Source organism: Pangasianodon hypophthalmus, chromosome 10 (assembly GCF_027358585.1).
Source record: "Pangasianodon hypophthalmus isolate fPanHyp1 chromosome 10, fPanHyp1.pri, whole genome shotgun sequence".
NCBI classification, from domain to species: Eukaryota; Metazoa; Chordata; class Actinopteri; order Siluriformes; family Pangasiidae; genus Pangasianodon; species Pangasianodon hypophthalmus.
In genome coordinates, this window is record NC_069719.1 from 5,654,263 (window position 1) to 5,677,950 (window position 23,688).

The window sequence follows — 23,688 nt, forward strand, 5'->3', positions numbered from 1 at the left end:
GTGTCTGTGTCACGCCACAAACTGATCAACATACATAAAAGCATCAGCAAAATACACATTTAATGATTCATTTAATGATATTTATTCCATGAGCAGGTTCCCAATAAAAATCTATTTTTTGTTTTATCCTGAGGGATCATGATGCACACACTTAGTCTAAAGTGAAAAAAAAATCCTGAATAATCCATCTACAGTATAGTCCGGATCTGTATTTGTATTCATTTAGTTAGTCAAATCTATTCAGTCTGAATAATGTATTCTTATTTGGTTACACCCCTAATATACACTTGTTTAATATGTATTTAATTAAAGTGTGAAGTGTGTGACGATGCCTCAGGTACAGATTAAATAGACATTGTCACATCAGTATGTCCATTTAAGAAAATGTGCAAACATGACGCAATTAGGGTCCTGTCTGTGTAGGAAGCATCCAGGTTTACAGTGTGTATTGGTTTATAGATTTTGGCTGGCCTGAAGGAGCTCTGATCAATTGTCTATAACTGTTACATGTGTGTATATACTATATATACACTCACTGTCTACTTTATTAGGAGCACCTAATACACCCGCATATTCATGCAGTTATCTAATCAGCCAATCATGTGGCAACAGCGCAGTACATAAAATCATGCAGATACAGGTCAACTGCTTCAGTTAATGTTCACAACACACATCAGAATGAAGAAAAAGTGCAATCTCTGTGACTTTGATTGTGGCATGGATATTAGTACCAGATGGGCTGGTTTGAGTATTTCAGAAACTGCTGATCTCCTGGGATTTTCACATACAACAGTCTCTAGAGTTTACACAGAATAGTGCAATAAACAAAAAACATTAAGTGAGCGAAAGTTCTGTGGGTGGAAAAGCCTTGTTGATATGAGAGGTCAGAGAAAAATGGCCAGATTCGTCTGAGCTGCCAGGAAGGTTATAGTAGCTCAAATAATTACTCTTTACAACCATGGTGAGCAGAAAAGCATCTCAGCAAGCACAAAACATCAAACTTTGAGGTTGACAGGCTACAACAGCAGAAGACCACATTGGGTTCCTCTCCTGTCAGCCAAGAACTGAAATCCGAGGCCATCATGGACACAGGCTCTTTGAAACATGACAGTTGAAGATTAGAAAAAAAAATCACCTGGTCTTTTTTCCAGTCTTCAACTGTCTGTTTTTGTGAGTCTGTGCCCATGAGAGCCTCAGATTCTTGTTCTTGGCTGACAGGAGTGGAACCCAATGTGATCTTCTGCTGTTGTAGCCCATCCACCTCAAGGTTTGATGTGTTGTGTGTTCTGAGATGCTTTTCTGCTCACCATGGTTGTAAAGAGTAATTATTTGACTCTGTCATCCACAAGGTGTTTCAGCCTGCAGACCCTTCGCACACAGGATGTCTTTTTGTTTTTCACACCATTCTGTATAAACTCTAGAGACTGTTGTGTCTGAAAATCCCAGGAGATCAGCAGTTTCTGAAATACTCAAACAAGCCCATCTGGCACTAACATCCATGCCACGATCAAAGTCACAGAGATCACACTTTTTCCCAATTGTGATGTTTAATCTGAACATTAACTGAAGCAATTGGAGTCATTTGAATTTACTCAGAACTTGCCTTGTTTTTGAAAGAAAATCACCTTTTTTTTCAATGAAAATAACACTAGATATACAGTCTAGACATTGTTAATGTTGTAAATGACTATTATAGCTGACACAGCTGATTTGCTGATTTTTAAATATCAACATAAGCATACAAAGGCCCATTTTCATCAACATGCACACGTGATAAAAGTAAAAAAACCCACTCTATATTCAAAGTCCCTGTCCTTCTGTTATTCTCTGATGATAAACCTCATGAGCTTATTACATACATGAAAATCTAAAGGACTGACATTGTTATTTGCAGCTGCATGCAAACCATGAGGTCATTTCTGTTACTCCGAAAATTACTATGAAAATTATGTGAACGCTTTATCTTAACCTCAGTTGTCATTTTGATATGTAATGCCAAGCTGTCATAACAAGTTTAAGCATGTGATTCCGACTCATTTGTATGTCAGTCTCAGGGACGATGCTGCAAGATTTATTGAAAAATAAAAAGCATGTTCATGGGTTTGCAATCTGGTTTTGCAGCATGTACAGTATATATACATATTACACAGTGACAGTCAGCAGAGCACAGCTTCTTCAGAGCCGCTAAAATCTGGATGGAAATAATAAATATAATAAATACAATATAAAACTATGCATAATGTTAATATACTGACATGACCATGTCTTTTTAATCTGTACATAAGACATATTGTACACACTTCAGAATTACGTATATTCATTTCTATTTACCTTCACATATTTAGCTTCATACTCATCTTATTTGTCTTTTAAATTTTCAGTACACGTTTCATTTATAGCTTAAGTAAGGTAGGTGGGTCTTAGAAGGCACAATATACCCAAAATGTCTAAAAATATTCGTCAGCTGGAATGTGAAGTTTTACATCTCGTTTCGAGCTCCACACAAAATATGTAGTAATTTCTGTTACTACTGGATGTTTCAATAAGGCTATGAAAATTATGTGTACTCTTTATCAAGATTTAATGAGTATAAGTTGGTCAGTTTTTGTTTGCTTGGATGAGTGTACAATGCCTGTTAGCACTGTCTTTTCCTATAGAAAGTGAAAAACACAGGCAGTTGCTTTAAGACTACACAGGAAGCCCTGCTTCCCTGAACATTTCATTAAAATGTGGCAATGACATGTTTACCAAAGTGTCAAATAATTCATCAATATTGGTGGAATTCAATATTTTAGCAAATCAAATGATCAAATATATCAGTGCAGTATCACGCTGTTCATTCATTTAACTCAAACAGCACATGAAAATCTCTTTTGCGCTAATAGACATTCAGAGGAGGCTGTGCATCTATTAGTGTCTTAGATGTTCGTTTACTGCTCTGTTTTAATGGGATGAAAGATTAATGCTCATTGAACAACAGGCAGAAAAAAAAGATTTATTGGACAGTGCACTCTTTGTTTGTTCCACCTCTGGACGCACGGCTTCTCATAAAGTGTTGATAATGACATGTCAGGGCAGGTTGTGATTAAGAACCACCCACTGCTGACTAAAAAAAGTCTTTTGACCATATTTCTGTGATACAGTATTTTTAAATAAGAAGATAAACGCTATAGCAGTGTGACGCTGTAATGTTCTCTCTACACTCTGACTGAAAGCCATTGACTGCAGTATTAGAACAATGTCAGAACAATATATAGCTGAATTAAGAAGAAATTTATTCTAGAATCAAATTACAGACAAAACTTACGCATCTCCAAATCTTAAATAATTTATATCTCATATGCATACTTCTCATATACAGTGTATCTCTTTGTCATGCTGGGTCACAAGGCAGCATAAATATATTTCAACATATATACATACTTCAGCTGTAGAGATGATTAAAATGATTTTATCACTCTAAAACATATTTTTCTTGTAAACTGATTTATATAAAATTCACAACAACTGTAAACTGTTTTCCTTCGTTTCTTATACCACTGGTTAAGTGAGTGTGCAGTAATATGTACTTTCACCTCCACCTGAGGGCGTGTTAACAAGCCCTTTTTTGTTCAGAGCTTTCTTCACTGCATTTCTGATGATTTCTCGGTTGTTCACAATGTTGTAGAAGGTGAGGTCCACCAGTCTTTGGAAGTCTTCGGACTTAAATGTGATATTCTTGGTAATGTATGGAGAGGATCTGGAGCTCACATCAATATTTCCATCCTTTAGCTCCTTCTTTCCGCTTCTCCTTACTCCTGCAGTGTGAGTGCAGGAGCGCACACACACATACACACACACACACACACACACACACACACACACAAACACACACAGAAAGCAAATGCAGAGGTTCAGTAGTCACACATTTCTTTTCATTCTTAACATTTGCACCAAAACTGTTTGACTGTTTATCACCAATAATCTTCAAATAAGATGGTTCATAAACACAGAAAAGTAAGTAGCTACACTTATCTTCTCTTTTTGTCTAGTTCAGGGGTCATCTGGCCAGTCACAGTCCAGATAAGGACCCAGTAAAGTATTTCAGCACATCAAAACAAAACATCAAAAAAAAAAAAAAAACTGTCCAGTTTATTTCAACATCCATCTTGGCTCTGTCGGATTTTTTGTTGTGGATTGTTGTAACCAGTTACACAGTACCAACCAAGGAGGCGAAGGCCAACACATGCTTCTTCTGAGACATGTGAAGCCAGCAAAATGCATCTATTCAAATTGCTCATGCTGTGTTACAGGGCAGCGTAACACACATGGAGGAAAGCACTATCTGCCCTCTTCTGCATACATGGGCTCACAGACACTCATGATTGGCTAGTGTTGCTGTGATTGACAGGGGAAAGAGAGAACGCCACCTATCGATCCCGGCCACAGATGGCTGTGGTATTGTCAGGACTCAAACTCCCAGTGATAGGGGGTGCTTTTCTATTGTGCCACTTGGGTGCCCTTTGTCACAGACCTTTTTTTTTTTTTTTAAAAAAAAAAAGCTTGTTAAAACAGTAGATAATGTAAACAGTCCAAATCTCTGACTCAGGAGCTCTGAGTTTTTTTTTTTTTGGCTTATTCAATAATTTACAAATCACCTACCAGCTCCTCCAGGCATTATCTATATTCAACATACAAACCAGAACATTTTTGTGGCAGTCAAAATGTATAACAAAGGCAATGATGCCAGAGGAAATCATTTCCCTTTTAATGGAATAAACGCTCTAAATCAAGGAAGCAAGTGAACAAAGCGCTTTTACCTGGTGCTTTATACTCTTTGAAGGAGATGTTGGCCAGTGGAATGTGAATCACGATAGGAGCATCAGGATTCGTCTCATCTTCGAACACATACACTTCCCTTTTTGGCTCAGATTTGTACTTGTCGAAGTCTATCTTTGGAAATGGCAACTTGTGGTCACTACAGTATTGCTGAGTGTCCTTCAGGGTCTGTTAAACACACACAGTATGAACTTGCTAGGAATTTGTGTTTCAAAACATTTAGCATTACCTGAGTATAACATTTAAAATGGTTAATGTTAAGCCACAACTGAGACTATCTGAGCATATCCTGCTACATTTATCACGCCTTACTTTTCTTCCTCATTATAAAAAACACTGATGTATGATTACATCCATAGCAACTGATAGAATATGATAAATACACTTACACCTTACTTTTAATTAACTTTTAATTTCTCTGGATTCAAATAAACAAGTAGAAGGTAAAATATAATACCCCAAATAATATACCTTTCTCTTTTTTCCCTTATCTTTCTCACCTTTAAATGATCTTCAACCCAACTATTGTCGAGGCACATAATGACGTCGGCACGTCTGTGGGGCCGTAGCACAGGAGAGAAAGCTGTGTTAATGGCAAATCCAGAATCCACCAAGCTTAGAGTGGAGTCCGCTGGGGTCAACTTGTTTGGAAACGCATCAGGGTGTGTCTCTAAAGCAGGACAAATCTTATAAGCCAGCATTCGTTCCAAGAAAGAATATCCATATATTTTCAGTACACCCTGGATGGGATGCAGGAAATCACACTTGTACACAATGTAGGCATAACTGTAAACTTAAATTGTAAATAAGTCACATTAAGTAGGAAAATGAGCTCTGACCATTAGAGGTGTTGAATCCTGGGCTTTCGCCGTACAAGTTGTGCAGAGAGAATCCTCTCAGGAAGTTAAACACACTGCTGATGATGGGGCAATCATTCACGAAGCTGCTCAGCACTGAAGCCTCTGGACGGACTCGCAAAGTATCCAAGGTCAAGGGCTTGCTATCTGTCTCTAAAGGCCAGAGAAAACATCAATGTTTAGTCATCTAGCAGACAGACAACTTGCAGGGCCGTATTCAAAATCAGTGACCTAAGTCAAAAAGTTATGCCAATATTTATGTGGGCACATGCACAAACTGATATCTTGAGTGCCACATTCAGATTATGCAAAAAAAAAAAAAAAAAAAACTGTGTGTAGTTCACACCTTGAGGTTGCAAGATTTTTCTTGAGTAGAAGAGTCCAAGATGGGGGTTTTCAACAGCATCTAGACCACCACCTTTAAACACCACTTTAAGCCTTTAAGCCCAAACAAAATCAGAGATAGAAAATGTGGACTAAATAGTGTTTTATTCTTTGTTTTCAGATGTAATATGATGGAGCGTAAAAGCATGAGGCAATAAAAATAAAAATGCTGACAAGTGTTGCAATAAACCTAAATCTAATGTAATGTCTAGTGTATTACTGCATGAATAGTCCTAGTTGTAATAATCACATTAATCACTGCAAATTTGGTTTTATATAACAATATGGTTTTCACTCTCTTTATAAAGCTTATAAAATAGAACTTGATCTATTGTTTTGCTTTTTTTATTTGTGCACTGAGCGTTAAATGTGTGCTTATGTTCAAGTTCTTGCGTAACTGAATCATATCTCTGTTTTACACAAATGCAATGCAAAAAATGCTGTTTGTCTGTTGAACATTTGTACATCCCTGTTAAAGATAATGGTAAAGATGAACATCTCTGATACTAAAATGTTCTCACCGATCTTGTCGACCTTATCTCCCAGCCGGAAAGCCCAGGATGGTATCACTCCAGTAAAAGCACTCCAGAGCTGCATCAGGTTAGCAGAGAAAACACTGCTCCACATACCTACACACAGTTAGTTTGATTAATATTAGTTAGACAGTATAGTTCATAGTGTGGCTAATGGATATTGTGAAGCAGAGACTCTCTCTGACACAAATGCAGCACTGACCCAGGAGGAAGGAGATGCGTGTTTCCGGTAGCTTCTTAACCACATGACCCAGGTAGTACTCACTCCCAAAAGTTTCTGCAGGGACAAATGCTCCATATTTGGAGAATCCCACCTCATATGGGGTAAACTCACACCACTCTGAAATGAATGAATAGAAAGAAAGGCTATAAGAAATGACACTAGAGTTCAGATCATAGCAGGTTGAACTACAAGTCACAGGTTTAATGTGCACTCTTTACCAGGCACTAAGCAGCCACTGGCATCCTTCTTCATGTTCACTGCTGTGTAGATTGGGAGCGGGTTCTGGCCCTCGGAGACTGCCTTCCTCTGGTCAGACAGCGTACCTGTGTGTTTCTGAACCAAAAATAATATTTAATATCAACAATTACACATGCTTCTGTAACCCCTTTATGTGTAGCATCTATACGTCTATATGTCCCTGTGGATTAGCTATTGCTCTAGAAATAATAATATATTAGACCAAGCGCATTAATATAAACCTGTGATTTGGCTTAGAGCTGGAACTACTGCGCATTCGCCCCACATGGTCAAAAAAAGTTTTGCCTGGCAGTGTAAGTGGATTTCTGTGCCAACAGAGAAGCAGACCTTTCCAAAGATGAGGTGTTCTATGATGAGCCCCCAGGTATCGATGAAGGAGACGGAGTGGCCTTCTTTCTCTCTGTTCCGCAGCTCAGATTGATAATAAAGCAGCTGTGTAGGAGAGAAGAGACTGGTCGTACTCTTAGATAGCTCCTTCTGCACAGATGCTATCGCTTTATCCAGGCCTTCCTTTGACCAAAATGGGTCAGAATAGAGACCAGCAGTGGCCCTTACATAGAAAAAAAAGAATCCCTTTAATACATGACATATATAGACAGAGAGATGCGCAACACAAACTCCATCAATGCCAATGCACAAGATCCCGGCTATATACACACCTCTGTGTTTGAGTCCTCAACAGAAGTCAGTCTTCATATTGCTTGACTTGTTTAAATTTTTTAGCAAGTGAAATTTGTACATTTGGTTTTTTTTAGGCGCGTTTCCCAAATTTTTCACACACAGTGGACTTTGCTCGTGCAGGGCATGATTGGTTATTATTTTTCTTGATTGATTGATTTTCTCACATGATTAATTCATCCTTACATGTGATCATATATTGGCTGTGTAATGTCACACGTTTACCTGAACTTACATGTGTGATTTTTCCAGAAATATTTGTTAAAAATTTGTGATGTGAGGTACGCTGTAGATCTTAAAGCCCAGATCTTGGAGCACACTGAACAGTGCCATTGCAATTTTTAGGAAACATATAGTTGGCAGCATAACTATAGAATAGGCTCTCAGTCAGCACAAAAACTCTTGTGTGATTCATACCTACATTTTAGCAAGAATATTGTAAATGTAAATGTATTGTGTGAGAATTCGCAAAGAACTGCAAAATGAATAAACACAACAGAACACAACATAGCAAGACAGCGTCCCTGTGGTGCTCTTTTACACCCACCAGGTGGAGCCAGAAACAGAGGTGATGTAGCTGATGGCATCGAGCAGGCCAAGGCTCTGCAGTCCTTTCAGAGAGCCATGCATGCCCGTCATGGCCCTGGAGCTGCCTCCTGAACACACCAGAGCCACCGTCGGCACCTAAACACACAACATCACGCACCTTTATATGGTAAACATATGATGTCTCTTTTTAATTTCTAGCAATACAGTACAGATCTCACCGCCCCATTTTGCTCCATAGGGTTATTTATTTTTTTTAATTATTTTTAGAGTGACACCTAGTGGTCAAAAATGGTGGTCAACAAGCACTAATAAAGGCCCACTCGGCTCCTGTTTGGAAGGATTTCCTTAAAAGAAAACACTCTGAAGTAGTATACTACACAGAAACACAGAAGGATTCCCTGTTATAAGACTTTCGTTCCATCTCTAAAGTTATAAGCTGCCTAACCAGGTCATTTATAGTAACTTAATAATAAAGCCAGGAGTGTCGGATGAATTAATAACTCAGTAAATGAATAACTCAGAGAGGTGTGTTTGTTATGGTTGTAATTCATTTCTGTAATTATTTGATGTAGTGTGTGTGTGTGTGTGTGTGTGTGTGTGTGTGTTTATCTGTGTATGTGTGTTGTTAGACATTAGTCTCATACCTGGGTGGAATCCAATGGAGTTTCGAGGTTTAAAAACGTTTGCAGTGCACGAGACACCACCTCTCTCCTCTTCACCAGAAACGCCTTCTCCTCTGCCGGTATGTCAAAATCCAGCCTCACCGTCATGTCCTCCTCAGAGCTATGCACACAAACATACACACACATTTACATTTACGCTATGCACACAAACATACACACACACACACACACATTTACATTTATATTTGTGGCATTTTGGCAGATGCCCTTATCCAGAGCCACTTACATTTTTATGTCATTTTTACACAACAGAGCAGTTGAGGGTTCTCAACACACACACACACACACACACACACTTGCTTATAATCACAATTATGAAATTATTAGACATTAAAGAAAAAATATTTTCCAGGCAAGAATGTGTAAGTGAAATAATCACTTAATGAGATTTCCAGAATCTTCAATCCTAACGACTGTCACTCATCCGAGGGCCTTCATCAGTTCTAGTAAATGATGGGAGAATCCCTGTTATTTAGTTAATCACTATTTCTTTATATCGTTTCCACCATTCTGTTAACCTGATGAAGCCTGTCGGATATGTACTGAAATGTAAAAAATAAAAAAATAACTCCAGCTCCCAAAACATGTCAACATGATGTCTGACTGAAAAGCCTTACAGATGTATGTATGATATTAATAATCATTTTTAGCAGTACCTGTCCACTGTGTTCAAATGTAAATTTATGTTTTCCTGTGGAGTAAAACAAACATTTTTAACACACAATCCTGCATCAAATATAAAGTTATTAGAATACATAATGCCAAATAGCAATAATAAATGATCACATAACAACATATAAAAATTCACAGGGACATGTGGTAGAAGAAATACAATCCTACAACAGACCTGCATTTATTACCAAGTTGTGTGGAACAACTGAAATGTTCACGCTATGATAACCTAGTCAAAAATATCACAGTTTTACGGTATCTCTGTATTAACTGACCATTTCAAAACAGTAAAGGCCGATAAAAAAAACCAACAAGAAACTAAAAGCTCAATTCCTCTCATTGTTCTTGTTTCTCAGAAAGATATTTTTTGAGAATGACTGAAAATGAAATCTCTTGCATTGTCAGTTTTTTTATCACATTGTTGTTATAAGCTGAAAGAAAGAGTGGGTGGAAGAAAATAAAAAAAATTTGGTCTAGTTCTAAAATGAATAGACCTGACTCTAGCAATATCAGTTTAAAGCGTGGTTGTTTACAGTTTTTTATTAATTTAATTTATAAATTCAGATTAAACTGCAATAAATCACAAAACAGAAATTCTTCACTTAATTTGTTGTGCACATTCTGATCATACAGAACATTGCGTTTAGATGATTAGGAATGGTGTGGGTTTTGGATTGGCACTGTGTGTAAAAGGGTAAGGTGTTTTTTAGTTTAGAAGGTTTTGAGCTTAAAGTGCAGGGTTTGCTATGTCTAATGTACATGTTAGCATTTATGAAAATTAAAAATCATCAGTTAAATATCATCAGTTTTCTCACCTCTGCCACAGGAAGTGTGAGTGTTAATTCATGTTTTGGTCCAAATGGAGTTACAGGAACTACTGTTGGGCTTTCATTATCCTTCTTATTATCCAAAACAGATTAAACAGGTAAACAACAAAAAACAAAACAGATAGTAAGCCAGATCCATCCATCACCCAAAGACAAAAATCATACTGTATCTTTTAGCACTGGCTCTTGCTCTGTGCTTCATTAGAAACTCATCAGGGCATATACATCTTATAACAATTCGAAGGACACGTTGATGTAGTATAAATTGTACCATCCAGAGTTCCATCTTGGTCTCCAGGTTTTTGTTGATGTAGTAGCGAAGAGTCTGCATGAGGCTGTTGTTCTTGCTCATTGAGATCACTTGATCTTCCTTATACGCTCCTAGTAACTTTAACAGCATGTCATGTCGAACTAAAACACACACACGATACACAGGAAAAAGCCATGCAATATCCATACTGCACTGAATTTTTAAACTGTGAAGTGATTTACATGTGGACACGTTTTATTTTCTTACCGTCTGTGGGCAGTTTCACCTCCAGCGTAGACAACGGGGCGGCCTAAAATCACAGCAAAATGTGTGAGATGAATAAAAGCTGCCCATATTATTCTATTTTCAAGATAAAAAAATAAGTAAATGCCTATATTTAAACATATTAAAGATATATTTTAGTATACGTACTATACTGTGCTGTATACTGTATGTTCTGGAGTAATTTCTTATTCATGAGAATATAGTGTATACACTCTTAGAATAAAAAGGTTCTATGTATCATCCTATAGGATTCTACCATTTGTGTCTCCATTAGAACCATTAAAGATTTTATCCAAACCCTACAACAGAGTGTTTCTATTTCAGGAAAATAAGCTACCATAATAAGCTAGAATTATAAGCCTTAATAAGCTAGAGCTTGTAACGATCCAAAGAACCTTAGAGGAACGTAAGAAGAACCTTTTTGTTTAAGAGTGTACTGAATGCGACCAGGTACTTTATTAAATGCTACATCTGGCATTACACAGCCTGCTGATCGATGAACACAATGCTGCAATGCTTTGCTAGTGCCTATGAATTATATGAAATTATTCCACAGTGATTCTGATTGGTCAAAAGGTGATGATTCAATTTCTATACCAGCAAATTCGGCAGCTGTTCCAGCTTCAAGGTTTATATTAATGTGCTTGTTCTAATACATGATCGTTTCTATAGTAACAACTTGCAGAGGTTCTTGTATGGTGGATGCTCCATATAAATAGATTTTTTTTTTTTATGTGAGTGTAATCGTTGATGTGGTGACATCTTCTGTAAGGAGACAGCTATTTAGCATTTTTGGAAGGAGTTTCCAGTGTCAATGCTTTGTAACAGTCATTTCCGACTATAATTTCCGACTGTCAAGCTGCATTTTGGTTTTTCTCTAACGTGACAAGCTGCATTCTTTCAAACATCAGGACAGAATGAAAAACAGAGGCTGGTGAGGGAATGACTGTTTATAGCTGCTATACTCTAAGCGATAACACTTGTTAACAAGTGCTGTTTGTTGTGTTGTGTTGTGTTGTGTTGTGTTTTGTTGTTTCCAGCACAACAAATGTACTGTTATAGGAAAATAATCAGCTTCCGCCTTTCATTAGGCCACATCACACCACCCTGTCGTTGATTATTTTCCTATAACAGCATGCCCCGTCATGTTTTATTGCTTGGATTGACCAACTTGAATGCCATTGTGAAAGAATGTACTAGACTGCATACGAATGAGTGATAATCATCATCACATTATCGCTTTAATTTGTTCACTGGTTTAAAATATAACAGTTCTTACCAATAAGACTCCATTAGAGAGGTACTGACCAGGCACTTCAGGACTGTAACACAAACACAGGGACATTAAGATCAGCAAACTTCATAGTAATGTCTAAAACTTCATTCTAGCCCAAAAGGCATAAGTAGACTAAATCTATCTTTTTTTTTCCCCCCAGATTACACACAGTATAAAAAGACACTGTTGCATATCACACAATCACATAAGAAAACAAAAGTATCCTAATATTTTACAGAGTTCTAGAAATTCTATGAATATTTAAATATCATAAAAATATGATAAGATGTACAAATATATAAAATATAAATTATTGACATCTTTTATAAGAACAGATCAAATATTGGATTTGCAATTTCTAAATAAATACTGTAGTCAGTATTTATTTACTGTATATTTTTCTTTCTTGTTAAGTTGGGAACAAATCCCATTTTACTATGATGAGAGCAAACTTCAGTGTACAATGTCAGAAAGTTATTAATAAATAAAATATTTGAAAAATAAATAAAGTTATTAAAGTTGTTAATAAATTATTAAGATTGTGGTCTTCATACACTACAGGCCGGAAGTGTGAAAGGAGCATTGACATTGTAAATATAGGTATAATATTTGCGCATTAACAGACATAACATGCAAATGATCTTGTATGTCATATTAACATCAAACAAGATGGTTTTTTTACATGTTTTTTTAAATAAAAATATTCTTATTTAATTGGATGAATAGAAGACCAGTATAGGATGAATCATCAAAAAAATGTTTTAACCATTCACCTGAAAGTGCGAACTATAAAATTAAAATAAGAAGCTCTCCAAAATTATTTTTTTCTAGATATACGCTTCGTCCGAGACACATAAAACCAGGCGGCCGAGCTGTTTTCTGAACCGCTGCTCATGCTGTGTCACAGGGCAGCGTAACACCCCTGGAGGAGAGTGCTATCTTCCCTCTTCCACACATATGAGCTCTCAGATGCCCATGATTGGCTAGTGCCTCTGTGATTGACAGGGGAGAGAGAGTATATCATCCCTCCCACCCAGAGAGCACGGCACATGTTGCTCTTTTTGACTCTCATGGCTGTAGCATCACCAGCAATCAAACTTATGATTTCCGGATGTCAGGCAAAAACTTTTCTGTTGCACCAACAGGGATTTCAGTGACATGTTAATGTTAGCTGAATCAAACGTATTTGTAAAAACTGTCCAGTGCACTGACCTGTTATTATAGACTTTTTCTTTATAATACATTAGAGTAAGTGTAAATCGCTGCAAGCCAATAGAGTATTTTGCAGCAAAAAAATTTATTTTGTGTTTTGTAGATTGTTGGCACATGAACTGAATTGTAAATATTATTTGAAATGTCACCAAAATCACTGTTAGCCTCCACACTTATTGGTCTGTAGTGTAAGTCACATGTCATTCTCCAACAAGCATCTGTTACCTCTCTGTCATCTCAAATTCCACCCACAGCATGTCCTTCATCTGGAAATAGAACCAGCAATCATTCATTAGCTTCATCTTTATGCAGTTATCTTCACATCCATATTTTATCCCAGGTTTGGAAAAACAAAATTTCTGTACACCACACCATATCATGACATCTGGGGCACAAACCAGTGTACTAGATTTAATCTACACTCACATATGTTGCAACTTGTACCAGCCCAGAAGCTTTCATATTCACTATATGCAATACTTCTCATGAGTGTGCAAACAAATCTTAAAGCATGTTAAAATCATTTATGTATGTATTAAAGCAATAAGCCATGAGAGGGTGTGTGTTACAGTGCATTACAGCAGGGCGTTGTTGGCATGACATGGTTCTGGTTCTGTATTTTTAATTTAATACAACACTGCAGATGTGGTAGTATATATACTTATTATATACTGATTATATACCGGACTTATTCACAGTTTCTTCAACACTATTTACTCAAAATAGTCTCTCATGTCAAAGGGGTCCATTTTTAAAATGGGATTTTAAAGAGATTAATGATTAAACAGAAAAGTGTATTTAAATGCGTAAATATAAATAACATAATTTGCAGATGTCAGTATTTTTTAGCATTGCCCATCTTGACACTAAAATGCTTTTAATTACTACAATTTTTTTAAATGGGTCCACAGATTTCCATGTCCCTGCTGCAAGCATGCAGACACTGTAGACCAAAAGATCAAATTTGTTCTCATCAAAATCGGGGGGTAAAATCCAGTCAAGATATGAGCTTATTTCAACAAAGGCTTATTTTACCATCCTAATGAACAAGCCAGGTTAAAGAAGTGTCTCAGGGACTTTTTCTTTCTTCTTTCGTCATGACAGACTGTAAACCTGTAGACCTCTTGGTTGCCTCTTTCTCATAGCTCTTTTTTTGGAAGGTGGCCAGTTCTGAACCCGTCTGTGCTTATTTCTTAAGAATCTTATCTTGGTTCTGTTTAGTTTCTTGGCTGTCATGGTATAATGGTTTCTTCGAACTGCTAACTGAGGTGAGGAAGCTCCAAGACACTTCTTCATGTAAAAAAAAATCCATGTGAAATACCATAGCTGCACACAAATGAACTAATATAGAAATAATAATAATAATAATAATAATAATAATGTAATTTACATGTACCATTTACATTTTCTCACTTGCACTACATTATGCATTTCTGGTGCTTTATGCAAGAATTGAGCAGGTTTCTTTGCTGACTACTATCAAGGTTTCTGTAAAACTGTCACTTTTTATTGTAGGATAAATTGAGGGATATTCTAGGATCAACCTTCAGATTTCACTAAAATGATTTTTTAGTGATGCCCTCATGCCTCGGGGATGTGTGTCATGATAAACACACACGGGATCAGTGCACATTGGGATCAGAGTTAATTTTACTTTTTTTTCATCTCATGACAATCATATTACCTGCTTGAAGTTTAACTCGTTTCTGAACTTGTGAATATCCAGAGCTTACCGTGTCATCCGTGATGAAGACCTTGGTCTCCTTCTGACCCAGTTTGAGGGTGCTGATGTCGAACAAAATGGTGGTGCATTTGTCATCCTCCACTACGTCTGCGTCATACAAATTTAGCTCCAGGATATTCTAGCAGAGAGAACAAAAGGCCTCTTAGTTACACCTGAGCATTGTAAATTTGTTTACACTATATATACACTGTATTGTTTGGCATGTAGTTTTGTATGTGTTTAATGAGGCCCTGGGTTCAACACAAAGAACGCATGGAAGTAACACTAACAGAACAGGTTTGTGTACGTCATTGATACAAGAATCGTAATGTTATGTGGTGTTGCCTGCTCTAAAATGTTACACCTCTTGAATGACCTTTATAAGCCTTTTATGAGAATTGAGTGTTTTACATTAAAGTTACTACACACTCGGCTGGGTATGGAAAGCCATGGGCTTGGGATTGAGGTGTGTACATGAAGAATATGGCAGGAAAAAATGTGTCAGTGTGTGTGCTGTTATGGGACAATACTTAATGATGGAGTGGTATTACCACCTAGAAGTTGATTATTTTCCTTAACACGTTTCAAAGTGCAAGTGAATAGCCAGCAATTGCAATTTCTATTAGTGGCATGTCCACTACACAGGTCCCTGTCTATCTTAGTGTATTAGAGCAAGCATTAATATAAATCTTGCAGCCAGAACTATTGTTGTTATAGTAAATTAATCAACAGTTTCTGTTCAACCAGATTTGAGAATTCAACAGCACTATGGTAGAAGAGAAGCTAAGAGTAGCTGAATATTGGTATTAAGTTTATTAAATCAGGTTTGGAACTAAGCTCAACAGGATGGAAAATTACCAGGAGTAGACTTGAACCCTCACCTTCCTTGACTCACCTTCGCCTGGCTGTAGGCACGGAAGTGGAAGGTTTCGTTCCACTCGGGTGTCTTGGAGTTATTGATTGTCCTGGTTCTCAGAGTACAAGCTGAGGCTGTGGGCAGGTGCAGGGTCACGTAGAGGTCAGGCTGTGAAACTGTGGGAATATATGATGCTGAGTAAGACAGTGTGGGTAAAATGCAGTTTAATCATTACATTACAGGTTAATCATGCAACATTCTGAGCCTCAGTGTTACATTTAATGCCTAAAGTTTACATACACCTAGGCTAAAGACATTCAAACTCAATTTTTCGAACACATTTCATGTTAGCATACACTTCCTTTATTAAGTCAGGTAAGGGTTTTGTTTACTTGGGGTAGGCTTCAACAGGCTTCTAACAAAACTTTGCCTGTGAGAAAGAATGAGTTTTTGCTCATTCCTCCTCACAGGTTTGACACAGACAGGTTTGTGGGTATCCTTGCTCAGACACGCTTTTTCAGTTCAGTCCACAAATGTTCTACGATTCAGGTCAGGGCTTTGTTTTTTTGATGATCATTTTGTTACAACTTTGGAAGTATGCTAAGGATCATTGTCCTGCTGGAAGACCAGTTGTGTCCACGTTTTTACTTTCTGGCTGAGGTGTCTGTCTTGAGGTGTTGCTTCATTCTTTCTAGATAATCCTCCTTCCTCATAATGCCATCTATTAGCTGAAGTGCACCAGTCTCTTTTCCAGTAAAACACCCTCACAACTTGATGCTGCCACCCTCATGCTTCACAGTTGGGATGGTGTTTTTCAGATTAAAAGCCTCTGTACATATGTACCTCCCTAATTAATTTGCCTCAAGAATTGTATGGAACCATGAAAAGTGTGGAGCTGTGAAAAACTGAGAATGAATAACTTTAGCCTAGTGTATGTAAACTCTTGGCCTCAACTAGAAGCAGTGGACATGTTTTTTTAAAAAAAAAAAAAAAACCTTTTGCAGAGCACACTGTAGACATGTTGGTACATGCATTTTAGAAACAGTATCCTGTTTTACAAGCAGTCTAGTCTGTAGACATCTAGCAAGTATACTGCTAGTTAGTTTTTCATGCTACATAAGAGCTAATAGCAGAAGCCAACAATTACACTGTGCTTATTTAAGTGCTGTATTCACATATTTACTGATTTTACATGTTTCAATCGTAGCAGCCATGCCATTTGTTTAAACTAAAGTAGACAGTTTATTTAGGTCAGATGTATGTTTTTTTTTTTAGTTTATCCACTACAGTACACTACATCGTATTGCTGTATCTGTAACTCTTTACGCTGAGGTTCCTCAACTAACATTACTTACTCATTATATTATTATTAATAAACATTAGCATTTATAGACCATAAGTAATGCTAACAATATAATTTATCACATGGATTAAATGACATTTGTATAAATGTTAATGAAATCTGTTTGCATTGGCTAATGTTTATTCAATTCATGAATAAAAATAAGTCTATATAATATAGTTAAAGGTTCTTAGATTGCTGAAACTGGCCTGATTGGAACCCTTCTTGATAGGCAAACCTTTTGTTTCAGGGTTCTACAGTACACAGAGTCTTTAAGGGAGTTCACCAGAGGGATAACTGAAGAACTTTTACAAGGGGCAAGGGGGATTTATGAAGTCCTGCATGGTTCTGTTGCATTATTTATGGAAAATAAGATGTTAAATAAGGGACCTACAGTAATCATGTGAACGCTGGAACTTTCCTCGTAGCACTGTGACAGAGAGGTTCCAGTGCGGCGCCAGTTCCTTCTGTAACACACAGGTAACAATAAGTATTTGTGAGAGACTGAAAATCTGAAATTTGAATACCATGGAATTAACTTTGGGATTTTATCTTCGGACCTGTAAAAAAAATACTGTGACTGTGACCCATTACATATTTACACTGCTTAACTGATAACACACCTCTGCTCAGTGGCCTAATTGTGCTTAAAAACCTTCACATGATTGCTTTTGCACAAGTTTGTCTACCTTCTCTGGGTTTAATTATATGATGCATGATGTCATGTCATGTCAGAGTACATGACATTACTACCTAAGCATTCCAAAAAATATTTTCTTCTGAAAGATTAAAGAATTTGATCCCTGTAACTGCTTCTTCACTCTTATTGCTTGAATTTTATTACTAAAATATCTCTGACATACTCAGTGGTCTTATAGGTTGTTAATAGATGTAATTTTTTTGCCATTGGCAAACACAAATCAGACTCTGTCAGTTAGACAAGGTGTTTCTCAGGATAGAGGTGTGCACTGGGACTGCAATCCCATTGGACCCAACAAACAAAAAAGTTGCAGGAACACGCAGTTTTTACCTGCATGCCAGCAGGAGGTCAGATGTGAAACTTGCAGGACAAAGAAAGACCACATTTATTAATACTGGAGTGTATTGGATGTGTATTGGACATGGTGCTGTGTGATGTGTGTGCCACATTCATTAATTCTTCTTCAGTAACTGCTTTATCCTGGTCAGGGTCATAGTGAATAAATGACTAATTTGTACATTTTGGGAAATAGGACCAGCTAAGGCAAGTGCAAACAAAAATAATAACTGCAGGAGTATTCTGTATTGGTGAGAATTTGTTCAGGAAAGAACTATTAGCATTAAGTATAATGGAATGCTCAGTTTTTCATCAGGAAGTTACAGGACCTGGGTATTCACTGGCATCTTCAGCTGATGAGGCCTTGCTTCTTGGTAACATTATTTGATTCTATAACAGAGAGTTGCTACCACACTTTAGCATACGCTACAATGGAAAAGGGATGAGAAGGATAAAACTGTTTAATTATGCTTTAAGTGCCACTTACAAAAGTTGGATTAACTTTAAATAAATGTCTTAGGTAGCAATCATTTTGCAAATATAACAGTTTCTGGATTGACCATTTGCTCCGACTGGGTACTCTTACCAACCGAATGCTGCCTATGGACTACTCACTCATGAGAGACTAACTCCCAGTTTCTGAAACGCAGCACTGATACAATTGATTTAAAAAAAAAATTAAAAACAATAATGTAAAAAAGTTTACTTATTGGCCCCAGTACATTAAAAAGGCTAGTGCATGCAGCCTAGTGACTTTTCCAAAGTAAGATAACAAAATTGGGTTATCAAAAATAATGGGAAAATGAGGAAAACCAACTGTTAAGTAGCTTTTGGCTTGGAGAGCCTTTATAAGCACCAGATCCAGAATTCAATAAATATTAGTAAATAGTTAATATGGGCAATTACTGTACATCAATATTGTTTATATAGATACTACTACTACTACTACTAATAAAAATAATAATAATACTTATTACTCATATTATCAGTATCAGTATCCATATATTAATAGTACAAATATTGTAGGAGTGTAAACCACTATACAATATGATTTCAATTCTTAAGGCACTGATTCAGTAACGCTGAATCTGCTACAGTACGATTTAGTAGCCTCTGACTGATATGTGAAGCTTTGTTCAGAATCTGGTGTAGGCCTACCCTTAAAGACATGATGACGTAAAGAATTATCATTATTTTAAGTATCAGAGTTATGGGCAAATCACCTTGCTAGCCTTTTCACACTTCACTTTAAAAATATTGATTAATTCATTCATTCATTATTTTTTACACACCAGCTGTCTTTCCTTTTTTAATAATAATTGATTTATAATTAATTATAATCAATACAAATTGATTTATAATCAATTCTAATTGACAATAATTGATTCATGATTGTTGCCTCGATTCATTTCAATCATTTCCTTATTAAATTGATGCATTATTCCAAATTATCTGATCGTTACACTTCTATTTTTAGCCAAAAAAAAATATTTTTGATTGGATCTTTTAAAGTGAATTGTACATAAAATGCACAAGAGCCCATTTTGTTGATATATATCATACAGTCATTGGCTGGATGAGAAAAGAAGACACCTTTGGCATTTGTAACAAGTACTTTTGAAGGTCTAAATAAAAATGTACTTTTTTTTATTCGTGGAAATGTAATTAAGAGTACAAGTACTCAATTTCATTAACGGTCAAGTATTAGAGCACTTAAAAAAATACCTCCAAAATAATACTTAAGTATAGTAAAGAAGTAGAATTTCTCAAATATTTCCCACCCCTGATGTCAAACCAGGCTTTTTTCAGTGGATATAAAAAGTCTACACACCCCTGTTAAAATGGCAGATTGTGATGAAAAAAAGAAACCAAGAGAAATCATGTCAGAACTTTTTCTACCCTCAAAGTATATTTACAACATATACAAATTAAGAGAAAAACAATCAGAAAAAAAATTAGGGGGAAATAGGAAAAATAAAAAAGTTACAATAACCTTGTTGCAAAAGTATTCACACCCATTTATAATTATGAACCAATCACATTCAATCTCATGTTCAAATGTTATTATCATACAGCTGTCATCAATGAAATTATTCTGATTAACCCCAAATAAAGACCAGCTGTTTCTGTAGGATTTTCTTCACATCTTTTTGGTTTCATCCAACTGCTGAAGCCGTGGTCTGCAAAGAGCTTACAAAGAATGTATGGTGTCTCACTTGTTGAAAGGTACTGATCAGGAGAGGGGTATAAAAGAACATTATATGTACCATGGAACACCATGAAGGCCACAAAAAAAACGGAGCACTTGAGCGACATCAAGAACAGGACGTCCAAACTTTACAAAAGGACAGGTCAAAAATTTACCAAGGAGGCTGCTAAGACCTATGGCAACATTAAAGGAGCTGCAGGAATATCTGACAAGTATTATATATACATAACAAGTATTAAGAAGTATTATTTGCTCTCTGCATGTGATAATCTTTCATTTTCTGGAAGCCCTTTATCACAAAAAGCATCCAAGCCCAACTAAATCACCCCAAACCATGTGGCAAACTGTGTTATGGTCTGATGAGACCAATTCCAAAAGTTAGTTTGGTGCACAAAAAAAGCCCATCACCAAAAGAACACCATACCCATGGTGAAGCATGGTGGTGGCAGCATCATGCTTTAGGGCTGCTTTTCTTCAGCCAGAACTGGGGCTTTTATCAAGTTGGAGGGAATCACAGAAAGAAAAGAAAGAAAGTGCAAAACATTCAGGTGTCTGCTAGTAAGCTGAAGATGAAAAGGAATTTCACCTTTCAGCAAGACAACGACCCAAAGTATACAACCAAATCAACAAAGGAATGACTTAACCAAAAAAAGATGAAAGTTTTTGAATGGCCTAGCCAGAGCCCAGACCTGAATCCGACTAAAAATCTGTGGGGAGACCTGAAGCGGGCTGGGTACAGGAGATGCCCTTAGAGTTTGATAGATCTAGAATGTTTTTGCAAGAAAGAGTGGGAAAATATTGCCAAGTCAAGACGTGACATGCTGATAGACTCGTTCTCATAAAGCCTGAGTGGTGTCATAAAATCAAAAGGTGCTTCAACAAGGTATTAGCTTACTGTGCATACTTATGCAACTAGATTATTGTAAGTTTTTATTTTTCTTTTTTCCCTAAAAAAGTTTCTGATTGTTTTTCACTTTATTCGCATATATTGTAATTTCACATTAAAGGTGGAAAAAGATCTGACATGATTTATCTCAGTGTCATTCTTTTACTTCACAAAAACGTGCCATTTGTGTGTAGACTTTTTATATCCACTGTACATAAGCAATACATCTTCCTCATGTAAACACATGTTCACTATCCAGTTCAACCTGGAGGAGTGTTTCAATTATTGTTTCTCTTCTTTTTCATAACATTTCCGCATACCACCTGCCTGCTCAGAATGTTGTGCTTGAACTAATGTTTCTTTAAAAAAACACTCCGATGTACAGATTGGCATTGTATGAAGACATTTTCCAGTTAGAAGGTATCAGATTTCCCCCATCACCTCTGGCCATGTCCACCCTGTTTAAAGGTGAGCTTCTGTCTATGTATATATATATACAGTACTGTGCAAAAGTCTTAGGCACATGCAAAGAAAAGCTGTAGCGCAAAGATGCCTTCAAAAATAATGAAATTAAATGTTTCTCCTTTAAAAAATAATATAAAGAGCAGTAAACAGTAATAAATGAAACAAAGTCAATATTTGGTGTGACAATCCTTTGCTTTAAAAAAAAATAGTAGCCTCAGGTACAATTCGTTGTACAGTTTTATAAGGAAATGAGCTGTAAGTGTTACTGAGCATCTTGCAGAAGTTCTTCACAGTTCTTCTGGAGACTCTGACTGTCGCACTCGCTTCTTATTTTTGCAGCGAAACCCAGCAGCCTTCATTATGTTTTTTTGTCTGAAAAGTGTCTCTTATGTAATATACTGCTTTCTTTACTGACATACAAACATTTTTCTGTAACATTTAATTTTGTGCTGGAAAACTAATGTTTGGAAATCTAAAATGTTTCTGTTCTGAATCAATAATGTAGAAGTCATAAACTAAAAATCTATAACAAAGTTTGTACTAAAAAAAAGACTTTTGCACAGTACTGTATATATTTTATAAAGTGCTGCAAATATATTCAATGCATATTATATTTAATATATTTACATTGATAGAAGTGTTAGAAGGCATTAGAGCAGTCTTACCCCGTAGGTGAGTGTCTTTACTTTTTTTTTCTTTACTTTCTGTTTTTTTAACCACACCTGGAATTTAAAAATGGAGGAAACTGCAACCTTCACTCTCTCCTCAGGCTCTTGGAGTAGCAGATTACGTTTCTAAAATGTTCTTTATATCCTGTTTCATAACCCTTTTTTACAAATTCCAAAAACATCAGAGTTCAGTCTGCTTTTGTTTTCTGTTTCCTCCTTACTCATCTATCCCTTCAGGATATGACATTTACTGCAGAAACTGAACTTTAAATCTACAAGTACATGGACACAGGCATGAACACACACACGTACACGTGTGCATTACCCTCTATCTAAAGTACCTATTTACAGTACCATTAGTATTTTATCCAGAACTGCAACATTACCTTTAGTTACTAAGGTTAAATGAAAAGAGAAAAACAGTACCTTCATTTGTAACCGTTGTAGAATATCTCTTGGCTGAAGAGAAAAGAGTCTAAATAGTCTAGATAATACCAAGGAAAACCTGAATAAGAAGAGAATAACTTTGATTCAGTGTCACGGAGGTCCTTAAGAACTGCTTGCTTTATGTATTGCTGATATGACTCATTGCAGCTTGCAGTGAAGCCACGCCCCAAGCCAAATAGTAATAACTCTTTCTAGCTTTCTTCATCTTTAGGTATATATGAATGCAGTATTATATACGGGCAACACCCGTAGAGTTCCATGACACAAAACCCCATTTTCTTTCCTCTGGCCCTTATTCTGTGGTTGTTTTTTTTTTTGATTGATTTATTCCACCCCTGTATACTCTTATTCTGAAATTTTAACTTTATTATATATAGTATTGTATCATATTATATTGTACAGTAGAGTGTAGTATAAGTTCATGTAGAATTTATTGTAGAATTGTTAAGGCATGCTTGATACAAAAAAGTTTTAGAAACTGAAACAGTTCCTTCATTTCGGATGAATATCATATTTATTTATTTTATTAAATATATTTATTTGAATTTATT

The 23,688-nt window shown here is 36.4% G+C and overlaps 1 protein-coding gene across 2 annotated transcripts; it reads right to left on the reverse strand.

Moving 5' to 3' along the window:
* Window positions 1-2,979: 2,979 nt before the first annotated feature.
* Window positions 2,980-23,257, reverse strand: LOC113544977 (cytosolic phospholipase A2 zeta). 2 transcript variants are annotated; one of them, XM_026944066.3, is made up of 20 exons: window positions 23,117-23,257; window positions 17,821-17,893; window positions 16,124-16,260; window positions 15,239-15,367; window positions 13,731-13,771; window positions 12,297-12,339; window positions 11,000-11,042; window positions 10,754-10,893; window positions 10,471-10,554; window positions 9,640-9,674; window positions 8,945-9,083; window positions 8,299-8,435; window positions 7,401-7,623; window positions 7,034-7,148; window positions 6,795-6,932; window positions 6,581-6,688; window positions 5,658-5,828; window positions 5,319-5,488; window positions 4,800-4,986; window positions 2,980-3,797 (listed from the first exon to the last, which is right to left on the reverse strand). In XM_026944066.3, the coding sequence occupies exons 1-20, from the start codon at window positions 23,120-23,122 to the stop codon at window positions 3,544-3,546; spliced, it is 2,373 nt and encodes a 790-aa protein (XP_026799867.2). In that variant the 5' UTR covers window positions 23,123-23,257; the 3' UTR covers window positions 2,980-3,543. The 2 variants fall into 2 exon arrangements, with proteins under 2 accessions (XP_026799867.2, XP_026799870.2); XM_026944069.3 differs by lacking the exons at window positions 17,821-17,893; window positions 23,117-23,257 and having other exon boundaries at window positions 16,110-16,235.
* Between the last annotated feature and the right edge of the window lie 431 nt (window positions 23,258-23,688).

What these genes read in the sequence shown, in the direction of transcription:
- LOC113544977 (XM_026944066.3), bottom strand. An exon ending in TCTCTAATGGAGTCTTATTG is followed by an intron (nt 11,043 to 12,296) that starts GTAAGAACTGTT and finishes CTGTGATTTTAG; the next exon opens with GCCGCCCCGTTGTCTACGCT. An exon ending in CAAAGAGTATAAAGCACCAG is followed by an intron (nt 3,798 to 4,799) that starts GTAAAAGCGCTT and finishes CTCACACTGCAG; the next exon opens with GAGTAAGGAGAAGCGGAAAG.